General features: G+C 40.2%; 1 protein-coding gene across 1 annotated transcript in view; it reads right to left on the bottom strand.

Annotated features, from left to right (window-relative positions):
- The window catches only part of LOC117430671 (vascular endothelial growth factor receptor kdr-like), a 51912-nt gene extending 36387 nt beyond the window's left edge, over positions 1-15525 (bottom strand). Inside the window, exons 1-6 of the mRNA XM_059001128.1 lie at positions 14957-15525; positions 6165-6261; positions 4907-5121; positions 2083-2210; positions 659-806; positions 295-431 (exon numbers count right to left, since the gene is read on the bottom strand). Of these exons, the coding sequence (XP_058857111.1) occupies positions 295-431; positions 659-806; positions 2083-2210; positions 4907-5121; positions 6165-6261; positions 14957-15014 (783 nt within the window). The 5' untranslated portion in view covers positions 15015-15525. The remainder of the gene's footprint in view (positions 1-294; positions 432-658; positions 807-2082; positions 2211-4906; positions 5122-6164; positions 6262-14956) is intronic.
- Positions 15526-16062: the final 537 nt, after the last annotated feature.

The raw sequence follows: 16062 nt of genomic DNA on the forward strand, positions 1-16062 counted from the left end.
TCTGTGTGCACGCGCGTGTGTGTGTGTGCGGGTGTGTGCGCGCGGGTGTGTGCGTGTGTACACGCGTGTGTGTATGTGTGTGTGTGTGTGTGTGTGTGATGCTCTTCGGGATCCTTGTGATGAAAGGCGCTATATAAATTGTATTGTATTGTATTAGTGTATTCTATATATGCATGCTAATCTGGATTACAGTGTTGTCCTTTCAGTTGCTCATTATACATTTCCCCAGACAGTGGTGTGCTGTAATAGAGACGGGTTCCGAGGACATGGGTGTCCATGCTGTTTGCTTCTCACCCTTTTCCGGGGGTAGTCCCACTCGATCGCTATTCTTCCATTGTAAGCGGTCTGTCCAGAGCACTTGAGTGAAAGCGTGTCTCCAGCCAGAAGCTTCACTCGCGCTGTCTCCATCTTTAAGTTACGGAAGTCCGGAGCTGGGACAAGAAAATTGCAGTTTAGTTTTCCTGTTCACCGGCAAGGCTTTCAAGTAATAATATCTGAAAGACTGTGATAGTAAAATATCCTGTTAATGTAACAATGCAAAAAAAACCCCCAAAAACCCTGTGATGAACTATGACAGACTGTGAGTTTAGTAACACTGTCGCTGTGGTACAATCTCTGAATTCATTGTATACATAGAGCAGTCAAAAATGTTACCTACCTAGTTTCACTGGCATATAAAGTGAGTGTGTCTCTTTTCCTTTCACATTGGTTACACATTTCAGCATGTTATGAACATATGATGACATGGTAAAACCAATCTTGGGGTCCCATTGAGCTTCTAGGCTTTCAAATTTCGTAGGAAGAAACTGAAATAAAAATTTTTAAAAAAAGAACATTTCAGCTCGTCCCAGTTCAGCCCAGTCAACATTTTCTAATAAAAGTCATGGCTACTAATTCACTCTGGACGGCTGCATGCAGTTACTGTAAGTTCACTTGTACCTTATTCTTAAACCAACACTCTATCTTGGAAGGAAGGAAAGAGCCCTGCCTTGGACTGCCTACTAGCTGTAAGGTCATTGCCAATCTGCAAAACACACATTTTATTTAGCACTGCAATCAACATGAGAAAAAAAAAGAGAAATATATTCAAGAAGCCGTGAAAGAGCTTACAGAGCATATAAAAGGCCAGCTATCACTAAATGGCAGTTTGGTCACTCTGGGGGGAGTGAAGAAAATGACCCTGCAAGCGGAAGCTGCAGCACACAAATTCCTGATTACTGCCCTTGATTTGGTTTAATGTTGTTAATTATTGTGCTAAATTTCCACCCCTTTTCCTGCAATACTCGAAGACAAAAAACTGATATTAAATAGCAGCTACTGCACCAGTAATTTTCCTTTGTTTCCTGAACATAATGTATAAAACACACTTTGTTAATTTTAGAACGCGAGTTCTATTTAAACTCCGAGCATCTCCTCCCAGCTTCCTGTCCACACAGGAAGCAGACTGGTTGTCTCCCCACTGTACCAGGAGCCGCGTTACACAAACCAAGGAAGCATTTCCGTGCTGAGAGAGCGACTCACCCACGATACAAACCAGGAACACTGAGGTTTGTCTCCCTTGAACTAGCCAAAATAATTGCAAAGAAACCCTAGATTTAATAAAATGTCGTTTTTGGCACTGTAGAAGTGTTAAATGAATGGGTTTAAATACTGTAGTGGGACTATGGGAGTTTAAACTAAAGATATTTAGCTTCTAAAGGGATGGAATGTTTTTGTGCACTATCGTAATTGTATAGTGAGGTGGCTCATTGAAGACATAACAAGATAAGTGATCTCAGAAACTCGACAATGTTTTGAAATTGATCTTGTAATCTCCACATATAACATTTGTCTTCAGTGAGCCACCATAGTTTTGTTCCAAACGATTCTCACAATTCTTCTGATGTGCAAACGTTACCAATAACACCTGTTTCTTTACATTTCCACTTCTACCTGAAGAAGAGACTTTTCAGGTCTTGAAAACTAATAAAGATAGACATGTAAATGGGGAAGGCTTTGTGGGAACATCAAAACTCACACATAAAAAAAATGATCCATTTCACAGTATCTATGATTAGCAACACAATGCTGCAGGCCTCTTACCGTTGTCAAGGTGACTTTGAGGTCTGGGGATGTGACTCTACAAGGCACTACCAGCTCTGAGCTGCCAGTCTCTATGAACAGGGATTCAGGGAATTGGATGTGAGCCTCCACAAATGGATTTTCATCATCTGTTAGGAAAGTAATAGAACAATATCACCTTTTATTTTTGTTCAGCTAGTAAGCCCTTTAATTTAAATCACATTACCTATCAGCCCTGTGGTAAGTTTGAGGCTGAACACGAGTTACCCTGCCACAGTTTCTACAATGCTCTTTTAGGTAGCACTTTACATTATGTGTCTCTCCTTACTGTGTATTTACTTATGTGTACTTACATGTGATTACAATGTTATTCTGCATAGTTACAATGTACCTAATGGGTAAATCTTTTTGCATGATATATGTAAGTACACAATTGTATCAGAAACCTCAACTGTATCAGAGACCTCGTTTGTTTTACGTCTCATCCGAAGGACGGAGCACAAGGAGGTTAAGTGACTTGCTCAGGGTCACACACAGTGAGTCAGTGGCTGAGCCGGGATTTGAACCGTGAAGCTCCTGGTAACAAGCCCCTTTCTTTAACCACTGGACCACACAGCCTCCTTGATGTCTCGAACAAAAAGATGTACACATTAAGTACATTGTAATGTGGAGTAGTGGTTAGGGTTCTGGACTCTTGACTGGAGGGTTGTGGGTTCAATCCCCAGTGGGGGACACTGCTGTTGTACCCTTGAGCAAGGTACTTTACCTAGATTGCTCCAGTAAAAACCCAACTGTATAAATGGGTAATTGTATGTAAAATAATGTGATATCTGTATAATGTATAATGTGATATCTTGTAACAATTGTAAGTCACCCTGGATAAGGGCGTCTGCTAAGAAATAAATAATAATAATAACTATGCATAATAACAGGTACATATGTATTTACTAAGTAACTACTATGTAAATACACCATCATTGGAGACACTCAATGGAAAGTGTTGCAGTTTTTTGCGTGTATGCGTCATTCAGTAAGGCACATAGTGACTGTTGCTAAAGAAGTCATGTGAGTTTAAACAATGTCTTACAAAGGTCCTGTACCCACTGTATGGACTCTCTGATGCCTACGCTGAGGTCTGATTAAGGGCACAAGCTTTTGGAAGACCGCATCATTACGCACTTTCATTCTGTAAGAAAATTGCTATCCTGTAGTTTGGGTTTTTAAAGTTGCAGATTTGTGTTCAGTCTTAAGGGAAAACTAAAGCAAATGAGTGAACAAGTTTATATGTGTGCTATGTTCCTGGATAACAGATTCATGTTAGTTTTAGCTTGGGAGAGGATAACATTAAATAATTGCATAACATTAAATAATTGCACTGACACAAATGTTACTGCTACTCCACCGTAAATGCTTGAAAGGAGGTATAACTGCAATGTACAAAAATGAAAAATGTTGTTTTTTTGGAGGAACACAAAATGTTTAAATGAATGAAATATCATTTATTTCAAGACGTTTGGGACATAAGCCCTTCTTCAGCTGTGTAGAAAGAAAAGTAAACCCAGCGCAGTTAACTTGTTTTTTTGTGGATGATGTCATGATTATGTCAGTATAGAATGTTCATTCCAAGACATTCCAAAGGTCCTAGTCTGAAGATAAAGTCCCGTTCCCTTTGTTTCCGAGAAGCATTTATTGATAGCACTGACTGATCCTAATAATATTGCTGTACATTTTGTAGACCTACAGTACCACGTCCTTTACGATTAAGCAAACAACAGCGGACTGTTTAATTCTATTTAAATTTTAATATTTGACAAACGTTTGGACTTCACATTGAGGAAGACTTCTAGTTGAAAAGTCTGTGAAAGAATTGTACTACTGCAAGTGGACGCACTTCTTCCATACATTTCTACAAAAACGTATTTGCAGCAATATATTATTATTATTCAATTGGAAATATTCCAGCTTCAGCTACCTATCGGGCTCTCCTTAAGGTGCTGTAAGTTCACACAAGACAAAGTGGTTCACCTCGGTCACGCCACCCTTGTGTGCTGCTGGTTTGTGGCAACAGTTTGGGAGACTCTGACACTAATTTGTCAGACCCCATGGGAAACTGCAAAAACAGAAGCAATTACAGGAAATAATAGCCAAGGAGCAGTGCTTCCGATATAATCACGCTCTCGTTCCCAAGTCAAGAAGAGGGCCAGCAAAATATTAATCTCTTCCTTTCTGCCAAGGACATCCCTACACCAACAAACCCCAGGAAACCTCCTGAGCAGCCCTTGAGTTTAACTAGCATGTTTGTGTAACAGTACATCTTTGTACTGAACGGGTCCACGCTGTTTTTCCACTTGTGGTTCAGTGGCGTACTCAGACACAACCCTTGAGTGTTTGTGCTCACTTAAGTGTGCTCTTTCAATCGGAACGACCACTCACTTCACCCATTTAAGTGAGCTCTGACACTCGGGTGTTGTTTCTGATTATATACGGTCAGTCGTAACCTTTTGCCCTGACAAATGGCACTTGTATTTCAACAGTCTTTTGGGGGTTATTTCAAATCAACTGCATGCATGCTAATGATGTCTGTGCCCAGACCAAATTGTCTTTGCACAGCAACACAAGATCAGAAGACAATGGTTGTTCCTCCATTAATGTTGTAGTCAGTGGATGTAAAAGCCGTGAACCGCTGTTCATGTTGGCCGAGGACATCCTTACCGCCTGTGTCTGCTAGGGCTTCCCTATAGCTCCTGTGAATCACCAAGCCGCCATACAAGCGTACTGGCTGTCGTAGTGTGCTGTGTGGAATCACCTGCGTGACATTTTGTAATTGATCTCGGGATGGTCTTACCTTTCACAAACACATAGGTTCTGCTGACCATGCTGTCTGTGGCGTGTGTGTAGTTGCAGGAGTAATAGCCTGTATCTCTGTACTGAGCGCTGCTGATGGTCAGCGCACTGCAGTGGGTCTCCCTCCCAGGCAGACAGTCGTGCTCATAGATCCTCAGCCTCCCACTGTCTGAGTCTAGAACCAGGGGCCACGTCCACATGAGCGGAGCCAGTCCCCTGTGAACGACGAGTCAGCATTAACACAGCATGCTTTACAAGGGCACACTTGGTACGGGTTGCAGAGATCTTAACTAATGGGTTTGCCTTGTTTTTTTTTTTTTTTATGTACTTCTGTTTAAGTCCTCATTCTCCGTTGACTTTTTAAACAGTAACTTGGGTACACCAGAGTGTAACCATTAACCCCCACCCTGCGACACTCTGATCCTAGGGAAAGTGAGAAATAACAAGTGTGTGCAAATTATTTTCCAGTTTTAAAGGTTTGTCCTGTAAACTCAGAATGTGGACAGGGGTCATTCAATCTGACTGTGCACTAAAATTGTGAGCATGTTTATAATGTCTGCTGAAGCAAACGACTTTCACATGGGAACAAGGGGCTGGAATTATATTTCCCAGTCTCCAGTGACCAGAGAATATCTTACATACCAGCACACATAGTGGAGCTCTGAACGGTTATTGACTAAAAAAGGTTCCAGATATTTTTTACAGCAATGCGGTAATGGCCTTATTGGGGAAAACATGTTTATATGTTAGACTTGTTTGCAATTGCTTAGATTTTTCACATTATTTAAAACAAAAACAAAAACAAAAACAAAAATCAGATCGCCTTGACTTAGAATGCATGAGTCATTATATTATCAAAATATTTCTTGACTTGTGTGGTTTTTAATCCAAACAACTAAACACACAAAATGCACGGCTCTACTTCAGTACCAGTATCTAACCACAATCACTACAGAAACAAACAAAGCCTTCCGAAGAGAAGCTTTTGTGTTCCTATCAATGGGTGATGTGAGCCATGTGTTGGTATTATTATTACAGTTGGGTCATTTTGGAGCCTGCAAAAAGAGTTTTTATTTCAGAGGCCCTGATATCAGGCTTAGGTAGCTAGATAACAAGTTGGATTACAGATGCCTATTAACAAATATTATAAAATGAAAATTCTAGCAAAGACAAGAGCCTTGTTTTGTGTAGGCAATGTGGAGATGTCAAAGTATTTTGGAAAGACAATAACATGTTCCATGCTAGATCATTTCCTTTACCTGCAAGTTATTGTCAGAGTGCCTCCAGCCTCAATCACATGCTGTTCATCTGAAGGGGACAGCTTTGGTGGAGAGATCCTGGCACTGTCGACCAGCCCTGGAAGAAAAGCTGTAAATGAAGACTGACTGTCTGAAGCAGAGACTTGCTTATCCGCGTGGTAACTTGGAATAAACCATGGATCAAGCAAACACTCGCCCAGATCATTTGGTACTCAATCATCAGATAGGGTCGAAGCCAAAACACAAAAACTGCATACGTTTTAAATGTCAACGTAAAGCCTCACGAAACATCAGCGGTCATTAAAAAATCACCTTTTAAAAGCTTTTTGCAGTCTTTTCCATACAGAAGTGCAGACAGCCATTACCATTATACATTAACTATCCATTTTTCTAAAGTTCAGTTACATGTTAATTTATAGTCAACCGATGACTGATGTTGAAATTACTTTAGGTCATGAGATCCATATGAAACCTTTAACCTTTTAATGTTATTTTGAGAAATATTAATTACTGCCTTACAAACAATAATTTAGCTTGAGGTCGATTTATTAAAACAACAGCGTATTGGTGGAGATTTCTTTCTATATAATATATCAACTGTTTTTTTTTTTTATTGTAGCATATTTAAGTTACAGCTGGCTTATTAAATGTGGGGTTCAGATAATGGAGCGCGATAGATGTTTCAGGGTAAGCTGTTTTATTAAGCCCATGTGTCGTGCATATTAAAAACAGATGTACTCTTAATCAAAAGAAGGTGCTCCACCCTCTCCATCAGTCTAGCGAAGCGATTGGGCAGAGTCTCCAATATCTGAGCCGTGGTGGTGATTATGAAGGACCTGCAGAACTATAGGGCAGGTATCAAATCAGCTCTCATTTTCAGAGTGCCATTCCAGTAAGTGGGTGAGCCTTGTGTAAGGGCAGCATTACTGGATACACTCACAGCAGGGTTCCTCTGCGCAGGTGACAGCATCAATGTTCATTATGCAATGTATGTAATGACACAGCGGACACATACTCTAGTTTACTTGGCTGTTTAAAAAAATATTTCTTTTGTGGCCAGTGAAATTCAAATATAATATTTTTTTTAATATTATTAAACTGAAGGCATTCACCTTTACACTCATAAAGAAACATGTTCCAAAACATGCTTTAAAACCTTGGTACGATAACATGGTATAATGACATGCGCATCACATTAAAATGTTATAATGACATGAGTGTAATTATAACTTATACAGCCTTTTGTTACAGTGTTTAAAATCACAATGGATGGGACCTCCTAGTTTGCAGTGCTATGTCTCTAGGGGTGTGATTTGTATACAGCAGTCTGGGAGTGCAATATTCTCATTTACATATTCCATATGGCATATAATATTGTGTTCCTCCTGTTCCAGGTAGCATAAAATGCAACCATATTAAAATCCCTTTCACCCTTCACACACTTCTTTATGAGGCTTGAGATTCATAGCATCCCTGTGGAGAATATATTGAATGGTACAGATGTGATGAACCACCTTGATGTTCGGAAAATATGAACCGTATAAATTACATTGAAATAGATACCTGATCCATTTAGCTGCTGTCTAACTGTTAACACATTGCTGGATAGTGGGTATATTTGACTATTCTAATGCATTATATATATATATATATAGTTCTGTAAGTGAATATTTTCATACTCATTCTTGTTCTGACAATTAAAATCAATATGTTTTATATATATATCGCTGGTTCAGCTGCAACAGATAAAAACAAGTGTCTGGTTTCAATATATCTGCCCTGGGACGGAATTCACTGCCACCACTTCAAACACCAAACCATTCTCCCACGTGCTGCCAGATTACACTATGAAAGAAAAATTCAAACTACATCCGCTTTCTATCAGCGACCCATTACCGAGTTTGACTTCTGACACAGCACGCTATTGGAATGGCAGGACTGCAGAGAGAGCCTTCAGATTATATATATATTGTGATAATATTTTTAGAACAAGGCTAGTGGTATATCTAATGAAGAACCGCACTGGATGGAATGAGGTTTCCAGTGAGTCACCATCTATGATGAACAAATAAATAATTGTCTAAATCTGTGACTTTCCACCACATTGTTTGCATTCTCAGAAGTTTTGGAATTACCAGATCTCTGACAGACTTTGATTGGCATAGTATTTGTATTCTTCTGGGAAGCTGCAACACAGGCAGTTATCATTGTTATTCACAGCAGAATACAAAAGGATTTTGCAATAAATGTGACTCACCTCTCGAAACCACGTTACTGTTGTTGGTAGCTGCAGCAGCTGCACTCCGAGAATGAACCGAACTGGCACTCAATTAACTTCCTTTTTTAATGTTTTAAAATGACAGTCAGATTTCACGGGGAAAAAGAGCTGCTACACGCATTCCTATAGGAAATGAACTTTCCTTAAATACCAGCAGTCATAGCTAGATTGCAATGTCTGACCTTGATGTCTTGGGTAGAACGAGGATTTGGTATCAAGGAACAACATTAAAAGTACCATAACAAGTGAACATGGTACTTTACATTAGAAATAAACAGCAGCCTTGGCCAGAAGGTTCCCTTGGTCTGTTAGTACCAACAATCGCTTGGAATGTAGAGAAAACCCCCAAGGTTGCCCACGTGAACAGAACTTCTCTCCTTCCTCAAGCTCTTACCCCTCTCTGACCTCCCAATGCTTTACAGACCGCATTCCATGAGAGAGAAATGAAAGCAAAAAAAAAAAAAAACCCTGGCTCACAACGTTACGCTTGTTGTGGTGTCAAAAAGAAGCAAACCTGCTTTCCATTAGCGGCAATTAAAGAAGCGAAGAAGAGAATATGGAAAGGGTGGGCTGAAAAGAGCATTACATTAAACAAGCTTCAAAGAGCTTCTTCTGTGGCAGTGTATCAAACCACACCATAAATACAAGCCCTCCCGGGATCATTCAAAGAAAGGTTTGGATCAATCCCTACTACATAGGACATGAATCTTATTACTTTACCTGTTCATAACACACCTATCCAAGGGGCTTGTGCTTCCGTTACAGTCCAGTCCAGGTTTGCAGGACTGGATTGTGTCAAGCAAAAGGTCATTGAATGCAGCTGGAGTCAACAAAAAACACAGGCTTCTTTCTGATAAATATTCAATTTAGTAAATCACTGATTAATAAAATTGACAAGGCAAGGAACAGTTTCATAGGATTCTCTTGATTGATATAACCATTTCAATATTTAGAAAAGCAGAAAGACCCTCATGAAAGTTTTATTTTTTATGCTTTATCATATCTCCCTGGGCTTTACAATGCTGAGCTTGGCTTTTCCATGCATTCGCCGCGCTTCATTACACTTTGCTATGCTTTTAAGGACTTGTAAGGGGAGCACCATCTTTACATTCTATTTGGTAACTATAAAGTATTTTGTTCTGTTTTGTGTGGTATGGGGCATTCCATGATGTAAACCTTAAGGCTCAGTGATGTATTTATTTGTTTCTGTGGCAGCCAACAAATGAGTCTAAAATAATAACCAAGCCAAATAAAACAAGCTCTGGATTTGTGCTCAGTCAGATAGCAGCCTCATCCTCCTCTGCATACCATATAGAGCTGGTTAATGGACCATTGCGTGTTCGAGTCAGCAACCCTGGGGGCCTGTTGTGAAGTGTAACAGCATACAACTGGAAATAAACAACTACATTTGCAAGAAGGAGCAGATAAACTACCGGTCTTGTTTTGCAGCTTCAAAAGGATTTGATTCCTCTCTGTAAAAGCTGCTTTTTTTACATTGCACTGGCTTTCAAAAAGCCTCTGCCCTTTATAACTATGTCTCATAGGTTATGTAACAATGGGCACATACTGTGAATTCGGAGTGATTTACAGTCACAGAGTGACTAATTCTATTAGATATTAAGGAATGGTTCCAGAGCAGTGCCCTATAGCCGCCCCCCTGGCTTCACAAGGAAATCCCCTGTCACAACCCCTGAGAGCGGCAGCTATAATCTGCGGAATTCCCTTATCTGCCGTTGGTACAGGACTCGGACTGCTTCCCGTTCCAGAAGTATTCTTCACGAGCACGCGATAGCCCGTGGCCTGTGCGAGGCAGGGATCGCAGGGAGAAAGGAATAGGACTTTCTGTCCTCAAGGCAACAACCATAACATTTATAAATACACGCTGTCCTCTGTCACTTCATGACCGTGCCTTGACCGACACCCAGCTCCGTTCAAAACAAAGGAGCCTAAAATGATTTGCTGGGAAAAGAAGAAGAGCTTTTGTGTTTCGGCTGAGCTGTGTATTTATTATTATTTGTTTATTTAGCAGACACCTTTATCCAAGGCGACTTACAGAGACTCGGGTGTGTGAACTATGCATCAGCTGCAGAGTCACTTACAACTACGTCTCACCCGAAAGACGGAGCACAAGGAGATTAAGTGACTTGCTCAGGGTCACAAAATGAGTCAGTGGCTGAGGTGGGATTTGAACTGGGGACCTCCTGGTTACAAGCCCCTTTCTTTCCACTGGACTGATCACCCGAGTTCAGAACCTGTTTCAAATGTGTTCCGCTGGCGAGGAAGCAATAACTCTTGCATTTCTTAGACCAAAGTAGCACATTTTCTATTTGCTCAGATGCCTTAGTTGGCCCAGCTTCTTTCAGAAACTGATTATCTATGCCAATGCATCATCTTCATAAAGTGTTCACAACCTCTTTTATTCCCTGGCCTAATGAGTGTAAAGCTGCATAGAGCTAACACACAGCTTCTAAAGCCAGACTTAAATGTAGCGGTCATATCAGCAGGACACCCCCTACGATTCAATTTGAATTATGGCGCCGTTATCTTTGGGACAAAACAATCCTCAACAATAAAGATAACTGGTCATGTTTGGCCTTTTCTTACCGCACTCAGTTATCGTACTTTCTGTTTTAAAAGCTCCAATAAGAGTAAAATCAACAGGTGCGGTAGACATGCTATACTCCATAGAGAGCCCTCCCATAACGGCTGGACTGAGAGCTCCCTGTCAGAAGGAAGGTTAACACAACAACACTAGCCGAAAGCTGAAAGAACGTTCATGTGACTTTATAACATACCCCTACACAACCATGAACCACCCCCATGTAGGCAGGTGGCTGCTGGGCAGTCAGTACACCATCCCCTGCCATTAAAAGCTCTGATTCCCTTGCATCCTGTTCTCAGCCCATTCTTACTGCATATATATATATATATATATATATATATATATAAATTAGATTGCCGTGTACATTTTTCGGTTTGATGTAACGCTCCAAACTCAGATCACGCCAGCATTACACGTGTGAGCACTGTCTGACCCGGCTCCAGACTCAGCTGTCCCTGATTCTGTGAAATGTGCTGACAGCGGAGCACGGAGGATACAGTCTTCCCCTCAGGATATTAACATTCACTGCATTCTTTTCCTTTGGCTCATTCTCCACTTTGTGGAAATCATTCAGCCTTTGCACTGGACTTTGGAACATCACCTCCTCCCAATGTGTCTTAAATTAGCAACATGCAATCCTATTCTACTCTTACATGATGCATTGCATCTGTGTGGATAACACAGCACCGGTGTGCTGGTGTGAACAGGAGGCCCTCCAACAGTCATTTTATAATATATGAGGACGATGAGAGTTATAGCTTACAACAACAGCTCTGCACCTGGGTTACCTTCATAAGCTGGATACTGTATACACACTACATTGCACAAGTATCAGCCTCTTATGAAATGGATCCAGAGAGATTAGTTAAAATGAGGAACTACAGTATATCACTGCTTGTCTCACAAGGCTCATTTTGTATTCAAATCAACTGAGTGAATTGAACCTGGGTTTAAACCCCAGCGTCTCCACACTCAGGCCAGCCAGCGCTCCCTCGCTGCACCCCTACACTCTCTAGCTGCCCTGCCTTATGATGTAGAGCTTTTATGATCTTTTATTAGCTTTTATAATCCATTTTTTTTATTTTATACACAAGCAATCTGAATCCCGTATTTAAACACAAAGACACACACTACGAACAAGAAACGAATTCCCACGAATGAATGACTGTGAGATAATGAGAATATTTCGATCCAATTATCTGACAGTATCTGCCAGGCTACTGTTTTCAGGATTCCTTCCCTGCTATGTGTCAAAGGCTGTATAAACATTCCAAAACAGAACTGTGATAAAAAATGAAGTCACTGGTTACAGTTCCAGGAATGTTATTGTCATTAATTACACAAAGCCTTTTTCATTTGTCACACAATCTGTAGTCCTCTGCAGGTCCTCAGACCACACACTGTCACACATATACAGTATATATATATATAGAAACAATGATACTGTACCTATTCACAAATCTTTAACAAAAATCCAAATCTTTTTAATAATAAAATACTCTGATATTCACAAAGCTGTTCTAAAGTTTAAAAAGCCAACTACTGCCTTGAAGAGTTTAATGAATATCAAATTAGATTTTATTTATTAGAAATGTAACATTATTTTTTTTAAATAAACGTCGATCTGTGCTTGTTAGTGACACATCTCTTTCAGCAAAGTTGCTATTGTAAATTGGGCAAGTGCCTATCCAGAGAAACATTGCTGTGCAATATGTGTGCAGTTGGTGAACAAGCCCAGTTCCTCACAGCTGGCAATCATCAGCGTTTCACATTGTAAAACCTGATTCGAACAATGGGGGTTGTAGTGCATTAACAATAGTTACTGGTAACAGTCAAGGCTTAGGAACCGTTCCATTAGTATTATCATGATGTCTATTGTTGCAAGCTGTCGGGGAGCTGTGATAAACACTGTGTGCTAGGCTGGTTTGGAAGGCACTCTCTACACGCAGGTAGTGTGTTTGGTTTCCTTGACCCTTGCAAACAAGAACAATTCCAGGGTGCCTCCGGACCTGCTCTCCACTTCCTCACAGTGTCATTCCCACGCTTAACAACAGCAGGGGAACATCGAAGGAAATCTACTTGGAAAGGCACTAGACAAAGCAAGAAAACTTAACGGAGGAGTGGAGTTGGTGTGTTTCCTTGGTTTCTTTGGTGTTGGTGTTACTCCTGTTTACTTTGAAAGGGAGCACTTTCATATACAGTGACGCTGTTCACTGTTCACAGGGTAGAAATAGCAAAACTCACTTGTGCATCTTTTTAATGAACTGTTGAGAACTGTAATGAACCCTAATATATATATATTGCTGTCTGCCCTCTAAGAGTTACTTAACTTTATGTCTATCGTATGTTACTGCTGTTGCCCCTTTAAGTGACCCCAAAGGGTTATCGGAGCTCTGTATAGCTGGCAGTAATGGCCATGCCCCAGGAGAGCAGACCTGACACTGATAAAGTCTGGATGGTTTATACCTGTGCGTCTTGCTGGTGACCCGTTCAATTCGAGAATGCACTGTATGAGCTAGCTGGACCAGCGAGGGTCTACTCCAGGAATAAAACCATGGACCTTAGCAGTACAATGCAATAGCAGGTTACCCATTTGAGGTCAGATCACTTTAAAGATTACCAGGGTATATTCTCACAGTGATCGGACAGTTTGCCACACTTTTCCCATGCTTATAGAATGACTGTGTATTTTACTTGCTTCACCAGCTTTTTCACAATGCTTTGCTTTAACATAGCTTACAGTGAGTCACTGAGCTTTCCTGTCTTTGCTTCAACCTGCTTCCTGAAGTGTGCTTTAACTGTGCTTTACTCCCAAACTAACAAGGAATATCTAGCCACGTGTATTGATAAAGCACGTTTGTACATTTCTATTGCAGTTTCCACATGTTCCAGGTTGGTATTGCACAAAGCTTGTGTGTCGGAGCAATTGAAGCAAAATTCCCATCTTGCTGGGTCACACTGGCTGTCAAGAGGAACGCATATATACACAAGTGAGGCACTTCAGCGCTGACACGGTTTGGAAAGGCTCTGCTGTCTAACCACAGATTGCTCTTGAGCGCATGGGTTGCTTGAACATGTAAGCGATCTGATTTTGAGGGCGTGACAGTTTCAAATAAAATAAAAAGTTACCTCTGTTTTTGCTGCAGATACAGCTGGCCCTAACAGCCAGGGTCACAAGGACCAATACAGCTCTGTTTGTGTCTCATGCATGTTTTTACAGTAGCCGACATTACATCTAACCAAAAACATGGAAAATACTCCACCTACTGGTAGTCAAAAGCACTGCAATTATACTCTGCGTTAGGCTAAAAAAATACAAGTTCAGAACACGACATATAATATTCACAATCACACACATATGTGAAGTCCGTTTTGTACATGATGAATACACCTCATTCTAGACCATATCTTAAGTTGTAGCTGAAGACGCTTTGCTTTTGTGTCATGTTAAATGTTATTAAGCACATTTGATAGTCAGGGCTGGCAATCCATAACCATTTCAAACTTTACTGAAATGTATGTTTGTTTTATCAAATGGACCACATCATGTATACAGCGTCCCAGAGCATCTCAGAGATTAACAATGTTCTTAGCAATAACTCGTGCAAATAAGTAACTCTATTGTAATTACAGTAAATGACAGTGTTACGTATGCGCGTAAGTTTTGATTATCCAATACAAATGAGTTGACATATTATTAGTAGGTTTAACATATATTTCATTTATTTAAAATAAAGGTTCGTCTTATGAAACCATATATTTTACGTATATGATTACCCGGAGCCTATAGACTCATAATTACTGAAATGTTTTCTCTAATAAAGAACATATTTTATTAAGTAGTCATATCTGCTTGAACCCAGTGTAATGTTATCGCACTGTATTGTAATTGTAATTATCAATTCCACTTACCGACCAGGCAGACAGAAACAGCAGCGCATATAAATACGGTAATGTCCATTGGGGACATGTTGGTGCCAAGTTTAATATTGTCCACCAGTCTCTTTAGCTTTAAATTATTCCGTTAGTGATGGCTTATCGTTGTTTTTTTTTAATCACAGAAGAAAATATGTTCTACTGTAAGTGTCAGTAAAAACCGGATAACACTACAGTCCAGTGTGCTGGACCACAGAATCGTTGCGCAAAAAGTCTTTCTCAAATCCACTAATCCTGTAAATGGAAATAGTTTCTGTGATTCATATTCTCATATCGCAACGTCCAGTCTCGTGTCTTTGATTGTTCAGATATCCAGCGACTTCAATTGGTTTTCTCGCAGGCAGGTGCTCGAGGATCTATACTTTCTTTTTAAAAACGTGTTTCATTTCCAGCAGGTCTCATTCACTTTCAAAGCGCGAATGCATACCTTAAAAAATACGCGAAGAAAACGTTCCCATCTGCTCCGAATGAATGGTTTGCAATATTCATTGGGACATATTTGGGATTTTTCTGTTTTCTACTCTGGGCTGTTTGTTCAGTGCTGAATTCCTTTATAGTCAAAAACCAGAGGAAGGAGGTAACGTCATCAGCGCTGGAGGGGGATAGCCTGTAACTGACACTGCGCTCGCTGCGCGCCTGCAGTCAATGACACAGATTCTTCAATATTCTTCAGTGAGGGTTATTATTATTATTATTATTATTATTATTATTATTATTTATTTCTTAGCAGACTTACAATTGTTACAAGATATCACATTATACATTATTTCACATTATACAGATATCACATTATACATTATTTCACATTATACAGATATCACATTATTTTTACATACAATTGCCCATTTATACAGCCGGGTTTTTACTGGAGCAATCTAGGTAAAGTACCTTGCTCAAGGGTACAGCAGCAGTGTCCCCCACTGGGGATTGAACCCACAACCCTCCGGTCAAGAGTCCAGAGCACTAACCACTACTCCACACTGCTGCCCTATGTTATCCGTTTGTATTAGTCTCTTCACACGACTGACTCTGTTATAATCCATGGAGACTGGATAAATACATCATCGTAAAGTTGTTATTAT

Source organism: Acipenser ruthenus, chromosome 26 (assembly GCF_902713425.1).
Source record: "Acipenser ruthenus chromosome 26, fAciRut3.2 maternal haplotype, whole genome shotgun sequence".
In the NCBI taxonomy this organism is placed as follows: domain Eukaryota; kingdom Metazoa; phylum Chordata; class Actinopteri; order Acipenseriformes; family Acipenseridae; genus Acipenser; species Acipenser ruthenus.